The following is a 15,499-nucleotide window of genomic DNA, read 5'->3' as shown; positions in this document are numbered from 1 at the left end:
CTTTTTTCATGAGTTTGCCGAGAAGAAACTGAAACTAAATTCAAATATAGTAAATTTAATCAATAATTCTCAACAAAAAAATATAGTAAATTTGATCAACATCCATATCAAGATCAAACAATATCGACCTATATCAAGCATTTATTACACTATGATCTCGAGATACGCTCATAATCAATAAATACATAGAGTTAACTAGGATTTATACATAAAATACATCACTATTCAACACATGCTCAGATTTGTATGATATGTGAAATATGCAGATTCAACGTACGCTGAGATTTCTAAAGTGAAATGCAAAACAACAGTTTTGAAAAACAAAAAATTGATACAAGAAGCAACAACCATGTGAAAAATGATTTTGAATCAAACAGTGCACTAAAAATTTGATTTCAGTATCCTTAAAAAGAGAGACGATAAAATTGAAATCAAATCAAGAAACTGCAGAGCAAAGGGATCAGAAAATCAAAACTACAATGCAGAACAATGTGTTCGACCGAAAACATGTGTTGGGCTTGTTCAGGCCCCAACCCACTGGATTCTAAGGAAACAAGTCTGACCGATTCCTCATCCTAAGTGGGGTTTGTTCTGTTTGTTTAATCAGAAACTAATGAAAGCTTATGTTTGTTAAGATTATTAGCTTCATGTCAGGTATCCGCATCGGTGCTGTCAAATATATGAAGACAACTGATCTTTTCACCATGTAAACTTAATTAGAACCTAAAATGTATGAAGACAAAATTATATTGATGTTAATTAGTACATATACAAAGTCATGGCAAGAGTGCACTTGCCATTTTATTTATTCTTGAAATAAAACTTATCCCTCTTGATTCTACCTTTTTTTTTACTGCACTGCATCTTAAACTCCTACTAACCTCAAATGTTTTTAACATGTACTTCCTACTCCCTATAGCAAAGATGGTTTGCCCTTCTCAACCAAAGCGAAAATCCTTTATTCTCTTGGGTGATTGCTCTAGTTAAGCCTTCTTGACTAGTTTTGAGTCTTTCAGTCCTTGGATGATTGATTTCCATGGCGATTGCATCCCGAGGACTTTCTTGGTCCCCAAATGCTGAATGAGTTTAGGAGGGAATGAGCTAATCCAGATCCTTTGCGCAGACAAAGAAGACCTAATAAATCGTGAGTCGAATCAGGCGTGGCAAAGGCCTCTCTCCTTGCTTATGCTGAATCAAGATTTTCTTGATCTTCTTTTACCTAAGAACATTATTTGCTGCATAACCGATAATTTTTGTTCCAGCAGTCGCTTAAGTTAACATACAATTTCTCAAAATATATTGAGTGGTAGAATTTTACATATTTCAAATGTTCATTCACGGCTAATAGAGTTGTACTACTAAGACATGATATGGGTCCTTTATTTTTGCAATATTCTAGACAAGCATTATAAATATTTAAGTTGGATAACACCATTGGATAACAACAGGGTCCAAAGTCTTAACCTGTTAGAGAATGGGCCAACAACTCTTATTAGTTAACAAGCTTTCTTGGGATGATTTTTATGGGTAGTCCTTGAGTGGGTACTGGCATCGGATCTCTACTGAAGTTGTTGTCTGCACATAGCTTCCATGTGAACTGAGTTACAATATAATGGATTGCAACAAGGATTTCGATCCGGGCGAACTCATATCCCGGACATTTTCGAGGTCCTCCTCCAAATGGAACAAAGCTGTAAGGTGGAGTTGATGCTTGGTTCTCAAACCTTTTCGGATCAAACTTGGATGGCTCCGGAAATATGTTATCGTCCATATGAGTCATAGGCATAGCCCAGAATATCTGAAAATATTGTATGTTAGGATTTTCATCTGGTCTATATATTTTTGGAAGACAATGAGAGAATGAAAATGCAATAACTAATTAATTTATGCAGGTGAACTGAACATACTTGCCACCCTTTGGGGATGAGAAATCCATCAAACTCGATGTCTTTCAATGCACTCCGGAAGCCACCAAAGATCGGAGGAGTTATTCTCATCGTTTCCATAACAACTCTCCATGTGTACTTCATCTTGGCAAGGTCTTTCCATGTCAACTCTTCCGAGGATTTGCTTCTAGCTATTTCTTCTTGCTCTATTACTCAAAAATTCAAGGAAAGTTTAAAATCTTGCCTCTAATAATTAATCTAATTAATGCTAGCAGCCTAGAAGTAAATAAAAACCCTAAACCTGTTTGGCACTATGCACACCTTGAAGAACGGTTGCGTGTACAACAGGGTCATTAGCGAGAAGCCGCAATAGAAAAGTAAGCACAACAGATGAAGTGTCATGACCTGCGACCATCACTAACATAACATTGTGCAGGATCTCCTTTTCAGTCATAACCTCTCCATTGTCATCACTTCGACTGCTAAGCAAGCAAGTGATAAGGTCTTGGAGTGGAGAAGCAGTTTTTCGCTCAAGTTCTACCCTCTTTTCCGATATGAGTTCCTTGATTATGTCTTGGACCTTCTTGCTTCCCTTGAGGCTCTGGCTGTAACGCGTGAAGGGCAATTTAACCGGGACTGACCACATTCCTTCTATCATTTTTTGGAAACACTCCAAGAGTTCATCTCTGCGAGTTCCCCGTTCAAGCCTAAAAAGTAGGGAGCATATTATGTTGAATGTGAGGTTTTTCATCAGGGGCAAGACCTATCAAACAGAAGAACTTTGTTAGTTAACATTGATCTTCGTTTGTTACTAAATTCGAGTTCATTTTTTATTTTATTCATAATATGACAAGAGAAAACGGTGCCTAATGCAATAATACTGAAGAAGTTCTAGAGGAGGCAGAGAAAATGGATCAATAAAGTGTGTATTGAACTCTTTTTTTCTTTGTCACTGGATTGAAGAAATTATTGGAGAATAAAGGGACACAATTAAACAGACGAATGCAGAAGGTGAAAAGTAGAGTGCAGAAATCATTTTCCTTCACCGAAAGTTGCTCTTTTAAAATAGTTTTGTTGCAAACACCACTTGGGCTTACAGTTATTTGTTGCTTGCCATGCCAATGCATCTCAAGGTGCCTCCTGATTTCTTGGTCCATCTTTCCCACATACTGCTTGAGTGACTCGGGCTTCAAGAACAACATAAGAGCACTTCTGACGCGCTTGTGATCGTCGCCGCTCAGCTCCAGTATATTCCGGTCACCCAAAAGTAGACGGATAGACTCAACTTGTTGACTGGAAATGGTGCTGTCATCACTGGCGAATATGAACTTGTTTGCAGCAGGTCCATGAATGAAGACCGTTGGTTTGCCAAAGAGACTAAGCTTTGAAACTGGGCCGTACTTTTCGATTCTTTGTTGAAGCCATTTTTCGGCGGTGTTGGCACGCATGGCTCGGAGAAGACCGAGGCTTTGGCCGATTATGGGTAATCCTAATGAGCCTGGAGGAACCCTTTTTGGTGATCTTTTTCTCCTTGCAAAGAGAAGCAAGATGGGGATGAGGAAAAGGAAAACTGTGAGGAAAAGGGTATTCATGATTTGTGAAATGCTTTGTTTGTGGAGTGAGTGATGAGGAGGAGTTTAATCGAAGCTAAAACATGTTTTTGTTGCCTTATCTGGGAGGTAGGATCGATCCTCCGGTCGCGTGCCAACTGTTGACCCCTAAGCTGGATTATCTCATATATGCCTATAATTAAGTAAACTATTCCATTAAGAACTTGGTAAACAAAATCTCCATGGATTTTTGTTGCTTGCAAAGTACGACTTGTAGTTGTAATATGATATACAATTGAGTAGTAGTTAAATCGTTGGGGACATGTTAGGTTTGAAAATTCACTACATGTGAGGGGGTGTGTTGAGAGTTGAATACCACTTTAGAGAAATGAGGAATTTGTATGTGTTATAAGTAATTGACTACTCTTCATATTACCAATTAATTTTTATGGTGAAACAACTTTCTTCGCGGTATCAGAGCAAGTTATCCCACGTGTAAACTGTGAAGTCAACGGTCACATGCACGCGCTCCACGTTATCCCATTCCATTGTCTACGTATTAGGCTTGAAAATTCGCCTTACGTGAAGAGCCTGTTGAGAATGAATCTCACGTTGATGGGAGGAAAGACTTTGCATAAACTTGTAAATAAATTGAGTTATTTCTCATATTGTCAATTATTTGTACGGTGAAATATCAACTTTTTTCAATGCAGGCTTTGTCCGTGTAGGTGAGTATACAGAGTAGAGAGTACTGAAGAGTGGGAGTTTTGTTGGCTTCTGAGAGGGGATCTCATGTGCCTGCAAGTCAAATATGCCGGAAACCACATCTGGGGAACCAAAAACCTACCTAACAAATGTTGTTGCTTGAAAGAATCATTAGTTTAAAAAATTATGCAATTATTAATGTCACTTAATCTTATATTGCAATAATATTTCTGTGAAAGATTGCGAATATTTTATCTATACTAAAACTCAGTTTACCCGGTACTGTTTTTCACTGTTCGTGAACAGTGTTTGGTCGGAAATGCCCTTTGTTTTTTCATGGCTCAAAGCATTGATTCCTTTTTTGTGCAGTGGAAAGTCTCTTTTACCCATGTTGGCCACGTGTCTTTCATCGTTGATCTATTCGCTTCGAGAGTATTCTACTCAACTTCCGCCTTTTTTTTCTTTGTGGTGGTTTTCTGATCTGGGCATTTCCCTTTCCTCTTCTTTTCTCCTCTCTCTCCGTCTGCGTTTGCCTTTGTTTAGATCTCTCTATCTCTTTCGTTTCGATTCCGATCCGATCGTTTGCAGATGGGTTTTGTGTTTATGTTTGTTTTTTGTGATTCTGTTTGTAGGTTTGGATCCTCCTCTTCTTCTTCACCTAAACCAGCTGCCCCACCTTCGATTGTTATCGACGGAAACACCACGAATTGAGGCGCCACACCAATACTATAATATTTATAAGAAAAGAGCTCCAAACCCGCAAAGGTACTGTTTTTTTTTTGTTCTCGGCTTTTAGCTATTTGGGTACTGAAAGCTTTTCATTTTTTTAAGTGAATGTCCCGCGCATGCTTTTGCTTCAAGGAATACTCTGTAAACATTCTGATTTTTTGGTTTCATGATTTCGGCTGACTTTTTTTTTCAGGATTCGTCAGATATCAAATGGTTCGAGACGCATATGATGGTAAGATTTGCCACAAATAACTTTATGTTGTTGTGCCATTAGATACAGTTTTCATTCCCCCCCTGCAACTGTTGGATGACTTCATATGTTATCTGGGTTAAGTTGGTTGGAGTATAAAGTGTTTTCATTCCGTGGTATACATGCATAGTTTTTGGAAGGTGATGTGTTAAAGTGTTGCTGATTGGGATAAACTCACTAAAGAGTTGACAACCAGGCAGTGATTTCAATTGAGCATCACTTATTTGCACCCCCTTTCCCTTCTTACATAATTGAAGTGCTTTTGACTCTCTGTGGTTATGAGTTACAAGTTCAAATTGTGGAATTTTTTCTTCCATTTGTGTTTTCTTTTTCAAAAATAAAGATAGAAAGGGAATGCTATGATAATTGGAGGTTTTTGTTTTGATATTCATATGTGTACTTTAGTAGGTACATAAAAAAGGAGATTCAGCGTTGAATGGTCAAAATTTGGTAATTATACTGAAATTATTCAACTATTTTATTTGTTGTAGGCGTGTGAAATTAACTAGACAAAGAATGGGAAACTTACTACTCGAGAAACCAAGTGTTAAATAGACTATGAAGTCCTAATAAAAATATAGCATTTGAACATTTTGACTCTTTGAATCCCACTTTTGAGCTTTTGGTACATAGTTTTGGAAATTTTTATTTAGCTAGAGAAAGGGGAAGAATATAGGAAGAGGAGAATTACATGCTTTAATAGAAATGCTGCATTCTTATTTGTGTAACTGGTTACAGGGTTGCAAAAACAGTTGAGTGCTGTTGTTTGTCTCTTCATGGTTTCGTCAAGCTCTAAAAAACACTGAAAAGAAATCAAACTTATGGAGGTAAAGCAAATACAATTTTGACAAAAAAAATGCGACTGTTTATAAACGTTGGGTTTTAGACTGTATATGCTTTGAAAAAAAAAGTTTAATCTTTTTTACAATTATGGTTTTTTCAGTTATGCATTGCTTTGAATGGAAAGAAAAATACTTTACTTTTACTGTTTTGTGTGTGTTTAATTTGTAATTTCACTTTTTGCTGCAGATTGGTATGGAAGCACTTTATATGAGCTGCAAAGTGTTCTTGGTCAAATTGAGAAAAAAAAGGGGAAAGGTGAGTCGGGCTGTTAAATAGTGCAAAATTTTTAATTTACAAATGTTTGTTAGTTGTGTTAATAATTGCTTTTCCATGTGTATGCTGGTATTTGTATCATTCTTTTTCCATATATATGTTGGGATGCTTCATGAGTTGATATGCTTAAAAGTTAAAACTTAATGTTCTTTGCTATACATGTGTCAATTTCAATCCGAAAAATTTGTTTCTACCCTTTTTCAATTCTATTTGAATCCATTTTTATCCACGTAACCTAATGTCTTATGGTTAGCATTCCAGCTATGTCAATATACTTGGCTTTTTTTAGTGGTTTATGCATGGCTACAATTGGAAAAACTTTTGTTATATTTCTCTGCTTCAAAGATTTCTCTGACTTATCTTTGAAATTTTATTTTTTTGCAATTAATTGTTTTAAATATTCTTACTTTATATGAAAATGTTTACATAATACACTCTATATATACTTTTTCTGGCCTAGATTAACATTTTTACTGTGTTTTTTTAGCTTTGTACACAATGAACAACATGTCATTTACAAAGGCCAAAAGGAGATCCAGTATCTTCCATATACCAAACACAGGTTAGCTTGATTTCTATTACTTTTTTTAGTTTATTTTAATAAAAATTTTATAAATTTCAATCCACTTTGATAATTTCTTGGAGATTCTTCAATGACTAATTTTCTTAATCCAGATGATACTTATCACTGCTATTTAATTGTCAAATAACATAACTATTTTAACTATAGTGAGGACTAAAACCTGTTTGTTTTGTCCCTCCACTTTTTTAATGTTTGGTTGAGAGTGTGATATTGACCTCTGTCAAATTTTTTGGTTAAAAATTACAATTCATGGAATTTCAGAAAGATCAGTCATATTCTAATGAATGAAGTTTGTATGATTAGTGTCTAGGTATGGAATAAGATGTTACAAGCTTTGTCTAACAATTACACACTAAAAAAAGAGAGAAGAAATCACAAAGTCAACAACCAAGCTGCAGCTTCAACAAATAGGTTTCGCAAGGATCCAATGGTATGGGAAATTTTTTAGATTTTCTTGGTTTTCTTTCGTTGGCATTTTGCGTTTAAATTCAATGTTTGCTATTGTTTCTCTTTGGGGGAGTTAACCACTACCAATATATGTACACACACACACACACATACATACTATCCTATTTTCACCTGGTCTCAATACATGGCTAATTGCTTGCCTGCTCACTAAGGGGTTAAGTTGGACATCCAAAAGTATGACTATAGATGTCCCCACCAGAGATATACCCTCTCCACAAGCTTTAATTAAGCCAAAGAACACCTTAGTAATGGTGGAATTGTTAAATCTATCCATAAACCATTCCCATCACTCATTAATTAGATTTAATAGTACCCCCACTCCTAACGTGTTATTTGGCTAAAGCATGTGGAGAGGGTGCATCTTTGGTGGTAGCATCTCTGTTTATACTTGTGGATGTCCATCTTAAACCACTCAGTGTATAGTCAAGTGATTAATCATGCATTTAGAATAGGTCAAAAGAAGAAAGTCTGTGTATAAATTAGTAACAGTTGAAAGATGGAAGTGATGTTATTCCTCCAAATGATGAAGACTGAAATAACTTGGAAAATTACCAAACCAACTAAATCTGATCCATCTTTTTACACCCTTATATTTAATTTTTACAATGAAAATGCTAAGAAGTTAACTACTAATCAGTAATGTTAATTGTTTAGATTACTTTTCCATGCTCCTTACAATCTCACGGTAATTTTCCTTGCATGATCATTCAGTTATAAGATAGTATATTCAATTTCTAATCCCACACAATTGTACTACACATAAATACAGACTTAATACTTATTTAAAGCATATTCTCATCTTTTTAATCCACTTTGAATGTTAGTATTCAATTTGCTCCAGTTGGGCTCATCAAATTTGATTATAATGTTAACTCTCTATCATACTTATTTAAAATGAGCGTACAATTTAGGTTGCTGATAGGTTTCCTCATTTCTTCATTGGTAATCTGTATTTTTGCTTATTTTTCATTCTTGGGAGTTTTGTGAAGACTTAATGTGTTCAACTTCTTTTTTTTTTCAATTTCTATCAACTTCTTTTTTTTCAATTTCTATTCTCTGTGGTTTTCTATCACGTGATTCGAGTGTCATGTAATTACAGGTTCTAATATAATTTTTCCAGTGCCTTAACAACAAATTATGTCACTGTTGATATTGCAGATGATCAACTTGCACAAATTACAAGGTTTGCCACCACTTCCCTTAATCTGCATATGTAAAATGTAGGTAATTTTAACCCATGTTGTGCTAAAAAATTAACCTGTTTCGTTTCATCATTCTGTTACAGTATTATATGTCATCGCACATTTAAAAAAAACAAAATATGTCTATTGTTTGCTAAAAAAAAGGAAAAATGTGGGCAGACAGATCACTTACATAAACAAATTAGCATAGTTAATCCTAAAGCTATATAAGTGAGGTTATTGATTTGTTACCACATTTCATCGTTGGTGATTTTCCATTCTTGGCTAATACATGTTTGTGAACAGTAGTTGTGTTTTGTGTCATGTGATTGAAGAGTCGTGTGATTACAAGTTTTAACTTAGTTTTTCCAATGTCTTAAGAAAAAATTATGTCACTATTGATATTCCATGTGTCCAGCTTGCACAAATTCTTTGTACATCTCATTCAAATTGGTAACAGTTGTAATAGATTTGAACATCTACAATTTTAAACCCGCAACATCGCGCGGGGGCACCGTTGCTAGTCTATACTATTATTCAGAAAACCCTCCATATCATTTTTTTGAGAAAATGATAATTATATCCTTATTTTTTCTATTTTACCCTCATTTTTGATACACAATGTTTACATAAGAAGGACAATACAGTAATTATGTACCTTTTGAGAAAATGATAATTATATCCCTATTTGTCATATTTTACCCAATATTAAAAAAGAAAAGGGATCCTCTCCGGATCCATTCCCCTTAAGTTATTATAACTTTTAAATTAAGCTCCTGTTTGTAGCAGTTGAATCAAATTTCAACAGCCCGGATCCCCGGACTTTGGTGGATTAGGAGGAAGGGATCTAGAGAGGATCCCTTTCCATTAAAAAAATGCCCTTATTAAGAGAAATTGTCTCATCATCATTGTCTCATACTTTTTTTTTTTTAAATTTTAAAAACTAATCACTCCTTAATCAAAAACAAAAAATAAAATAAAATTGTCCACACACACTAATCACACTCCTTAATCAAAAACAAAAAATAAAATAAAATTGTTCACACACACAGAGTGTGTGCTCATCTTCTAGTTATTTGTAAAATAAAAGATAGGAATGAGGATCCTGTTCGGATTCTCTTTGTGAGGATCCCGACAATTTTTTAATCATGTCCGTTCATTGTACATCGTGTGGTCAGAAATCATTTTAATTTTTTTATTTAAAATTGAACACGAAAAGTACTTGACGAAAATTGACCGCACAATGTACGATGAATGAACATGATTAAAGGATCCCGAGGATTCTTTAATTGTGTTCGTATATCGTGTGGTCAAAAATCATTTAAATTGTTTTATTTAAAATTGAACACAAAAAGTACCTGACGAAAATTCCTGAGATCCTCGCAATCCACATTCAAAAGATAGGGCAGCGGGTGTGTCGTGAGAATCTATACTTTTAGAATTATTTATTAGTTATTTTTGCAGGGAGTCACATAGAACTTATTTTAGATTGTTTAACCTTTTAATTAAGTTGGACACTAAGGGCTGGTTTGGTATTGCTGTGCTGTGAGAATAAGCGGCTGTGAAATAAATCGGCAGAGTGTTTGGTAAACTTTTTTGTAAAATTACTTTTGGAAAAAAAAGCAGTCTGATAGTGAGTCTTTTCATTAAAGCAGCATTGTAGTTCCGTGTGCTTTGAAAATAAGCCAGTTTTCCAAAGCTGCAAATAGCAGCTTCAGCTTTTTCCTTTGATTTCAGCTTATTCTCACAGTAGCTTCCAAAATAAGCCTTTTTTTTTTCAGTTTACCAAACACCTAAAACCCTCACAGCTTTTTTTCATGGGTGCTTTTTTTTAAGCACCTCACTCCCAAACCACCCCTAACTACAATCTTAAGCCCAGCCAATTTGTAGCCCATTTTATTACTTGCATGGCCGACCAAATATGATTAAATAATCTACAACTCATATCCCTTGTCAATTGCTAATGACTTCTTTCACCTCTTATCACCTCCAAAATGTCTTCAATATATATGCCTTGTGAGCAAGGTTGAGTATTGGATGCTAGTATTTAGTCGTGGTTTGTTTGGAGCAATTCATCTATAGAGTTTGATATGTCAACCCTACATTGCATGGAGTTGTAAACTTTATCAGGACATATACATTATTACTTTATGTTGGACCAACCAAACTACATAAAGCTTGTTTGGATGTGCTTTTAAAATGACTGAAAGCACTTTTGGTGAATTTTTTTTAGAACCAATCTTTAATAAAGATAGTAAACCCTAGAAAAGCACTTAAGGTGCTTCCTCCAGGAAGCACATAACTGGTGCTTCTTGTAGAAAGCACTTTAGGTGCTTTTGGAATCTAAAAACATTTTCTCTAAAAGCGCTTTTAGAAGCACATAACTGGTGCTTCTTGTAGAAAGCACTTTAGGTGCTTTTGGAATCTAAAAACATTTTCTCTAAAAGCGCTTTTAGTCATTTTAAAAGCACATCCAAACGAGCCATCTACAAGTTAAGCAACAACTATGAGCTCGTTTGGAAGTGCTTTTAAAATGGCTGAAATATTTTTGATGAAAATATTTTTGGAACCAATCCTTAGTAAAAATGCAAGTAAATCATAAAAAAAAAAAACACTAAAAAGTGCTTCTTAAAGGAAACACGTGAATATTTTTTCTGAAGCATTTTTAGTACTTTTAAACGTACTTTTAAACAAGCTCTACATCAACACCAATTAATGATTTTCTAGCTGAATCTTATCCATTCAAACTAGCAGACTTATCTAGTATTGCCGCCATCATTTCCCTATGTGTAGTTCCTACTGTTACCAAGTAAGAGTGAACCAGTATGCAATGCATGAAATGTAAGAGTGCTTACGCAGAGAGTGAGGGGAGGGAAAAGAAATAAAGAGAGTGGAAAAGAAAGAACAGAAAGTAGTTGGCTGTCTTGGTGGGATTCGGTAGATAGCTTGTCATGCTGAGGTTTCAGTTACCGATCGAGGCGAGTGGTTTATGTATATGTTACAATTTTTTTTTTTATATTTTAATAAATGAAAATCGTGAATTATTGTGGGTTTCTTTATTTATTTAACAAACTGCGAGCTCTTACTCCAGTGCACATTTATCTCAAATCGCAATCATAATATCAAATCGACCTCTACTTAATTCATTGGTTTCCTTGGCATGATTTCAATAGGCAGTCCTTGTGTAGGCACCGGCATGGGAACCCTGCTGAATTTGTTGTCTGCGCAAAGCTTCCACGTGAACTGAGTTACCATATAATGGATTGCAACAAGGATTTCAATCCTGGCAAACTCGTATCCTGGACATATTCGAGATCCTCCTCCAAATGCAACGAAGCTGTAAGGCGGAACTGATGCTTGGTTCTCGAACCTACTTGGATCAAAATTTGATGGCTCCGGGAATATACTACCGTCATTGTGTGTCATAGGAATGGCCCAGAATACCTAACAATATTGGATATATAGTTAGAAATTTCATGACTAGTTCTGTAATTTAAAAAAAGAAAGAAATGGGAATGTGAAATCTGTAGATGTGCATACTGCATGATATATTAAATCTTAACTTACTTGCCACCCTTTCGGGATGAGGAATCCTCCATACTCGGTATCTTTGATAGCCGTCCTCATGCCGCCGAAGACGGGCGGAGTCGTCCTCAGAATTTCCATTGTCACTCTCCATGTGTATTTCATCTTGGAAAGGTCTTCCCATGTTAGAAATTCTCCTGAGGACTTGCTCCTAGCTATTTCCTCTTGTTCTGCAAAAGCAAAAATTAAAACATTGCATCAGTCTTTTTGTTTTTTTTGGATATTGTTGACAACTCTATTAATATGCCCTATCACGAATATGCCAACTTGTTAGTGATCAGACCGAATAAGGTAAATCGAACACTTCAATTTCGATACTAGATTTGCGTTAAATAGTTATGTGGGAGGTTGTAGGCACGGGATGCGTTATGCATACCTTGAAGAACGGCTGCATGGATAGCAGGTTCATTCGCTAGAAGCCGCAAAAGAAAAGTAATCACAACAGATGAAGTGTCATATCCTGCGATCATAACTACCATGATATTGTGTAGGATCTCATTTTCCGTTAATTCTTCTTCGTTGTCAATGTTTCGAATGTTAAGCAAGCAGGTTATAAGGTCTTGGAGTGGAGAAGTAGTTTTTTGCTCAAGTTGTACCCTCTTTTCACATACGAGTTCCTTGAGCATTTTTTGAACCTTCTTGCTCGCCTTGAGGCTTTGGTTGTAACGCGTGAAGGGCAAATTAACAGGGACCGACCAGATTCCTTCTATCATATGTCGGAAACACTCAATGAGTTCGTCTCTGCGAGGTCCTCGTTCAACCCCAAAAAGTAGAGAGCATATTATGTTGAATGTGAGGTTCTTCATGAGGGGCAAAACCTATCAAAAATTTAAAAACCTAGTAAATTTGAACCGCATGACAGAAATCTGCAAAAAACACGAACACGACAGAAATCTGCAAAAACATGACCTGTTGCCAAACTATACAAGGTCATGGTATATTTTTCCCAAAAGTTGCCGAGGACGCTAACTTACTGTTATTTTTTGCTTGCCATGCCAGTGCATCTCAAGATGATTCCTGATTTCTTCATCCATTTTTCCAACATATCGCTTCAGTGACTCGGGCTTCAAGAAAAGCATAAGAGCACTTCTGACACGCTTGTGATCCTCGCCGCTCAGTTCCAGTATATTCCGGTCGCCCAAAATCATACGAGTAGACTCAGGTTGTTGACTGGTAAATGATGTGCCATCATTGTTGAATACAAACTTGTTGGCAGCCTGTCCATGAATGAAGACTGTTGGCTTGCCAAAGAGACTCATCTTTGAAACTGGACCGTACTTTGCGATTCTTTGTTCAAGCCACTTTTCGGCAGTGTTGGCACGCAGGGCTCCAAGAAAACCAAGGCTTTGACCTATAATGGGTAGTCCCAATGAGCCGGGAGGAAGCCGTTCTGATGATTTTTTTCTTCTTGTAAGGAGAAAGAAGACGGGGATGAGGAAGAGGAAAACTGTGAGGACAAGGGCATCCATGATTCGGGTGGCTTTTGTTGTGCAAGAGAGTGAGTGACGGATCAAAGGCAATTGAATTCGATATAAATAGGAGTCCAGTAAAGGGAGGTCTGGAGATAACAATGCAAAAATCAAGATGGTTGGTTTGGCTTGGAAGATAAGTTTTAGCTGTTCGTAGTGCAGTGATATAAAAGCATAATGCTTTGTTGTTTTGTATCTGTTGGTACTATGAAAGTTTGGATCCAATATATTTGAATGAATGTTCTGCTACAATTGCAGTAGAACTTATATACAAGGTTTTTACAGAGGCATGCAATAAACAAAGGACAGAAAGTGGCATCCATGCTGTCCTTGTTGAAGCAGTCAGTAACCACATGCAGTGGCCTTGCTGTCCACGTTAATAGTGCATCCACACATGCTATCCTAGCTGTGAAGGAATGATCATATTCCTTCTGTCTAGCATCAGAGTAGAGCACCTTTAACACTCCCCCTCAAGTAGGAGTGTGGATATCAATAACACCCAACTTGCCAAGATGTGAATGGAAGGTAGGTGCTCTCAGTGGCTTTGTAAATATGTCTGCTATTTGACGTCCCGTCTGCACATGAGACGTCTCGATCTCTCCCCTCTGAATCCTTTCACGGACAGTATGACAATCCAGCTCTATGTGTTTGGTTTGTTCATGATACACAGGGTTCGCTGCAATATGTAGAGCAGCTTGATTGTCACAAAACAACCTTGCCGGCTCAGGATGATTTACACGCAAATCTTTCAACAAATTCCTCAGCCAAGTAAGCTCACAAGTCGTTGCAGCCATGGAGCGATACTCGGCTTCTGCTGAAGATCTTGCCACCGTGACTTGCTTTTTACTTTTCCACGATACAAGTGATTTACCAAGGAAGATGCAAAAACCTGTCACTGATCGTCGTGTGATCGGACATCTAGCCCAATCCGCATCACAGTAGCCAACCAAATTAAGTTGGTTCTCCGTAGGGAATAGTAACCCTTGTCCTGGTGCTTCTTTCAGATATTGGAGGAGACGATGTGCTGCTTTAAGGTGATGGAGTGTTGGTTCTTGCATGAACTGACTGAGATTATTCACTGCATACGTAATATCTGGCCTAGTGATGGTAAGGTATATTAATTTTCCAACCAGACGTCGATATCGAGTCGGATCCTTGAGGGCATCACCACCTGTTGTTGTCAACACTAAATCGGGTTCCATAGGTACCTTGGCAGGTTTTACGCCAAGCAAGCCAGCTTCTTCCAATATGTCCAGAGTATACTTTCGTTGGCAAATGGAGATCCCAGCTTTGGACCGTGCAACTTCGACACCCAGAAAATATTTTAATGGTCCGAGGTCTTTAATTCGAAAACATCCACTAAGAAATTGCTTGAGTTGACTGATAGCTTCCTCATTATTTCCTGCAATGATCATGTCGTCAACGTAGAGCAATACTACAGTAATGGAGTGTCCACAAACTTTAGTGAATAATGAGTAGTCTGCATGAGACTGTTGAAAGCCAACTTCTTGAATGGTTGATGAAAAACGTTGGAACCAGCTGCGAGATGCCTGCTTGAGTCCGTATAATGACTTGTGAAGTCGACAAACCATAGTCTCCCCCTGTCGACGATAACCAGGAGGGGGTAACATATATACTTCCTCATGGAGTGCACCGTGAAGGAAAGCGTTTTGGACATCCATTTGGTGAAGAGACCAGCTGCGAACAGCAGCAATGGTTAAGAGACAGCGGACAGTAATGAGCTTAGCAACGGGGGCGAACGTCTCTTTGTAATCAATACCTTCGCGCTGCGTGAACCCTTTGGCAACGAGGCGAGCCTTGTAGCGTTCGATGGTACCGTCGGAATGATACTTGATTTTGAAGACCCATTTACATCCAATGGGGCGTTGGTGGAGGGGTAAAGGAACCAAAGTCCAGGTGTGATTGGCTTCAAGTGCGTCAAGCTCAGAATGCATAGCTGCAAGCCAGTGAGGGTCA

The 15,499-nt window shown here is 37.0% G+C and overlaps 2 protein-coding genes and 1 pseudogene across 2 annotated transcripts; 1 reads left to right on the top strand and 2 right to left on the bottom strand.

The window, feature by feature from the left end:
• Positions 1-1,274: 1,274 nt before the first annotated feature.
• Positions 1,275-3,612, bottom strand: LOC126615669 (cytochrome P450 716B1-like). The gene is made up of 4 exons (XM_050283538.1): positions 2,984-3,612; positions 2,208-2,649; positions 1,908-2,092; positions 1,275-1,798 (listed from the first exon to the last, which is right to left on the bottom strand). The coding sequence occupies exons 1-4, from the start codon at positions 3,476-3,478 to the stop codon at positions 1,493-1,495; spliced, it is 1,428 nt and encodes a 475-aa protein (XP_050139495.1). The 5' UTR covers positions 3,479-3,612; the 3' UTR covers positions 1,275-1,492.
• Positions 3,613-4,247: 635 nt separating this feature from the next.
• Positions 4,248-9,063, top strand: LOC126617114 (uncharacterized; annotated as a pseudogene).
• Positions 9,064-11,340: 2,277 nt separating this feature from the next.
• On the bottom strand, positions 11,341-13,706 carry LOC126615666 (cytochrome P450 716B1-like). The gene is made up of 4 exons (XM_050283531.1): positions 13,028-13,706; positions 12,430-12,871; positions 12,036-12,223; positions 11,341-11,912 (listed from the first exon to the last, which is right to left on the bottom strand). The coding sequence occupies exons 1-4, from the start codon at positions 13,520-13,522 to the stop codon at positions 11,607-11,609; spliced, it is 1,431 nt and encodes a 476-aa protein (XP_050139488.1). The 5' UTR covers positions 13,523-13,706; the 3' UTR covers positions 11,341-11,606.
• Between the last annotated feature and the right edge of the window lie 1,793 nt (positions 13,707-15,499).

The sequence above is a fragment of the Malus sylvestris genome, chromosome 3, assembly GCF_916048215.2.
Source record: "Malus sylvestris chromosome 3, drMalSylv7.2, whole genome shotgun sequence".
In the NCBI taxonomy this organism is placed as follows: Eukaryota; Viridiplantae; Streptophyta; class Magnoliopsida; order Rosales; family Rosaceae; genus Malus; species Malus sylvestris.
The sequence above is the reverse complement of the archived record's forward strand: the minus strand, read 5'-3'. Positions and strand labels throughout refer to the sequence as shown.

Coding starts and splice junctions, on each gene's coding strand:
- LOC126615666 (XM_050283531.1), bottom strand. CDS start 13,522: ATGGATGCCCTTGTCCTCACAGTTTTCCTCTTCCTCATCCCCGTCTTC. Junction 12,224..12,429: donor CCATGCAGCCGTTCTTCAAG/GTATGCATAACG, acceptor TTGCTTTTGCAG/AACAAGAGGAAATAGCTAGG. Junction 11,913..12,035: donor TCATCCCGAAAGGGTGGCAA/GTAAGTTAAGAT, acceptor CAATATTGTTAG/GTATTCTGGGCCATTCCTAT.
- LOC126615669 (XM_050283538.1), bottom strand. CDS start 3,478: ATGAATACCCTTTTCCTCACAGTTTTCCTTTTCCTCATCCCCATCTTG. Junction 2,650..2,983: donor ATGGCAAGCAACAAATAACT/GTAAGCCCAAGT, acceptor TCTGTTTGATAG/GTCTTGCCCCTGATGAAAAA. Junction 1,799..1,907: donor TCATCCCCAAAGGGTGGCAA/GTATGTTCAGTT, acceptor CAATATTTTCAG/ATATTCTGGGCTATGCCTAT.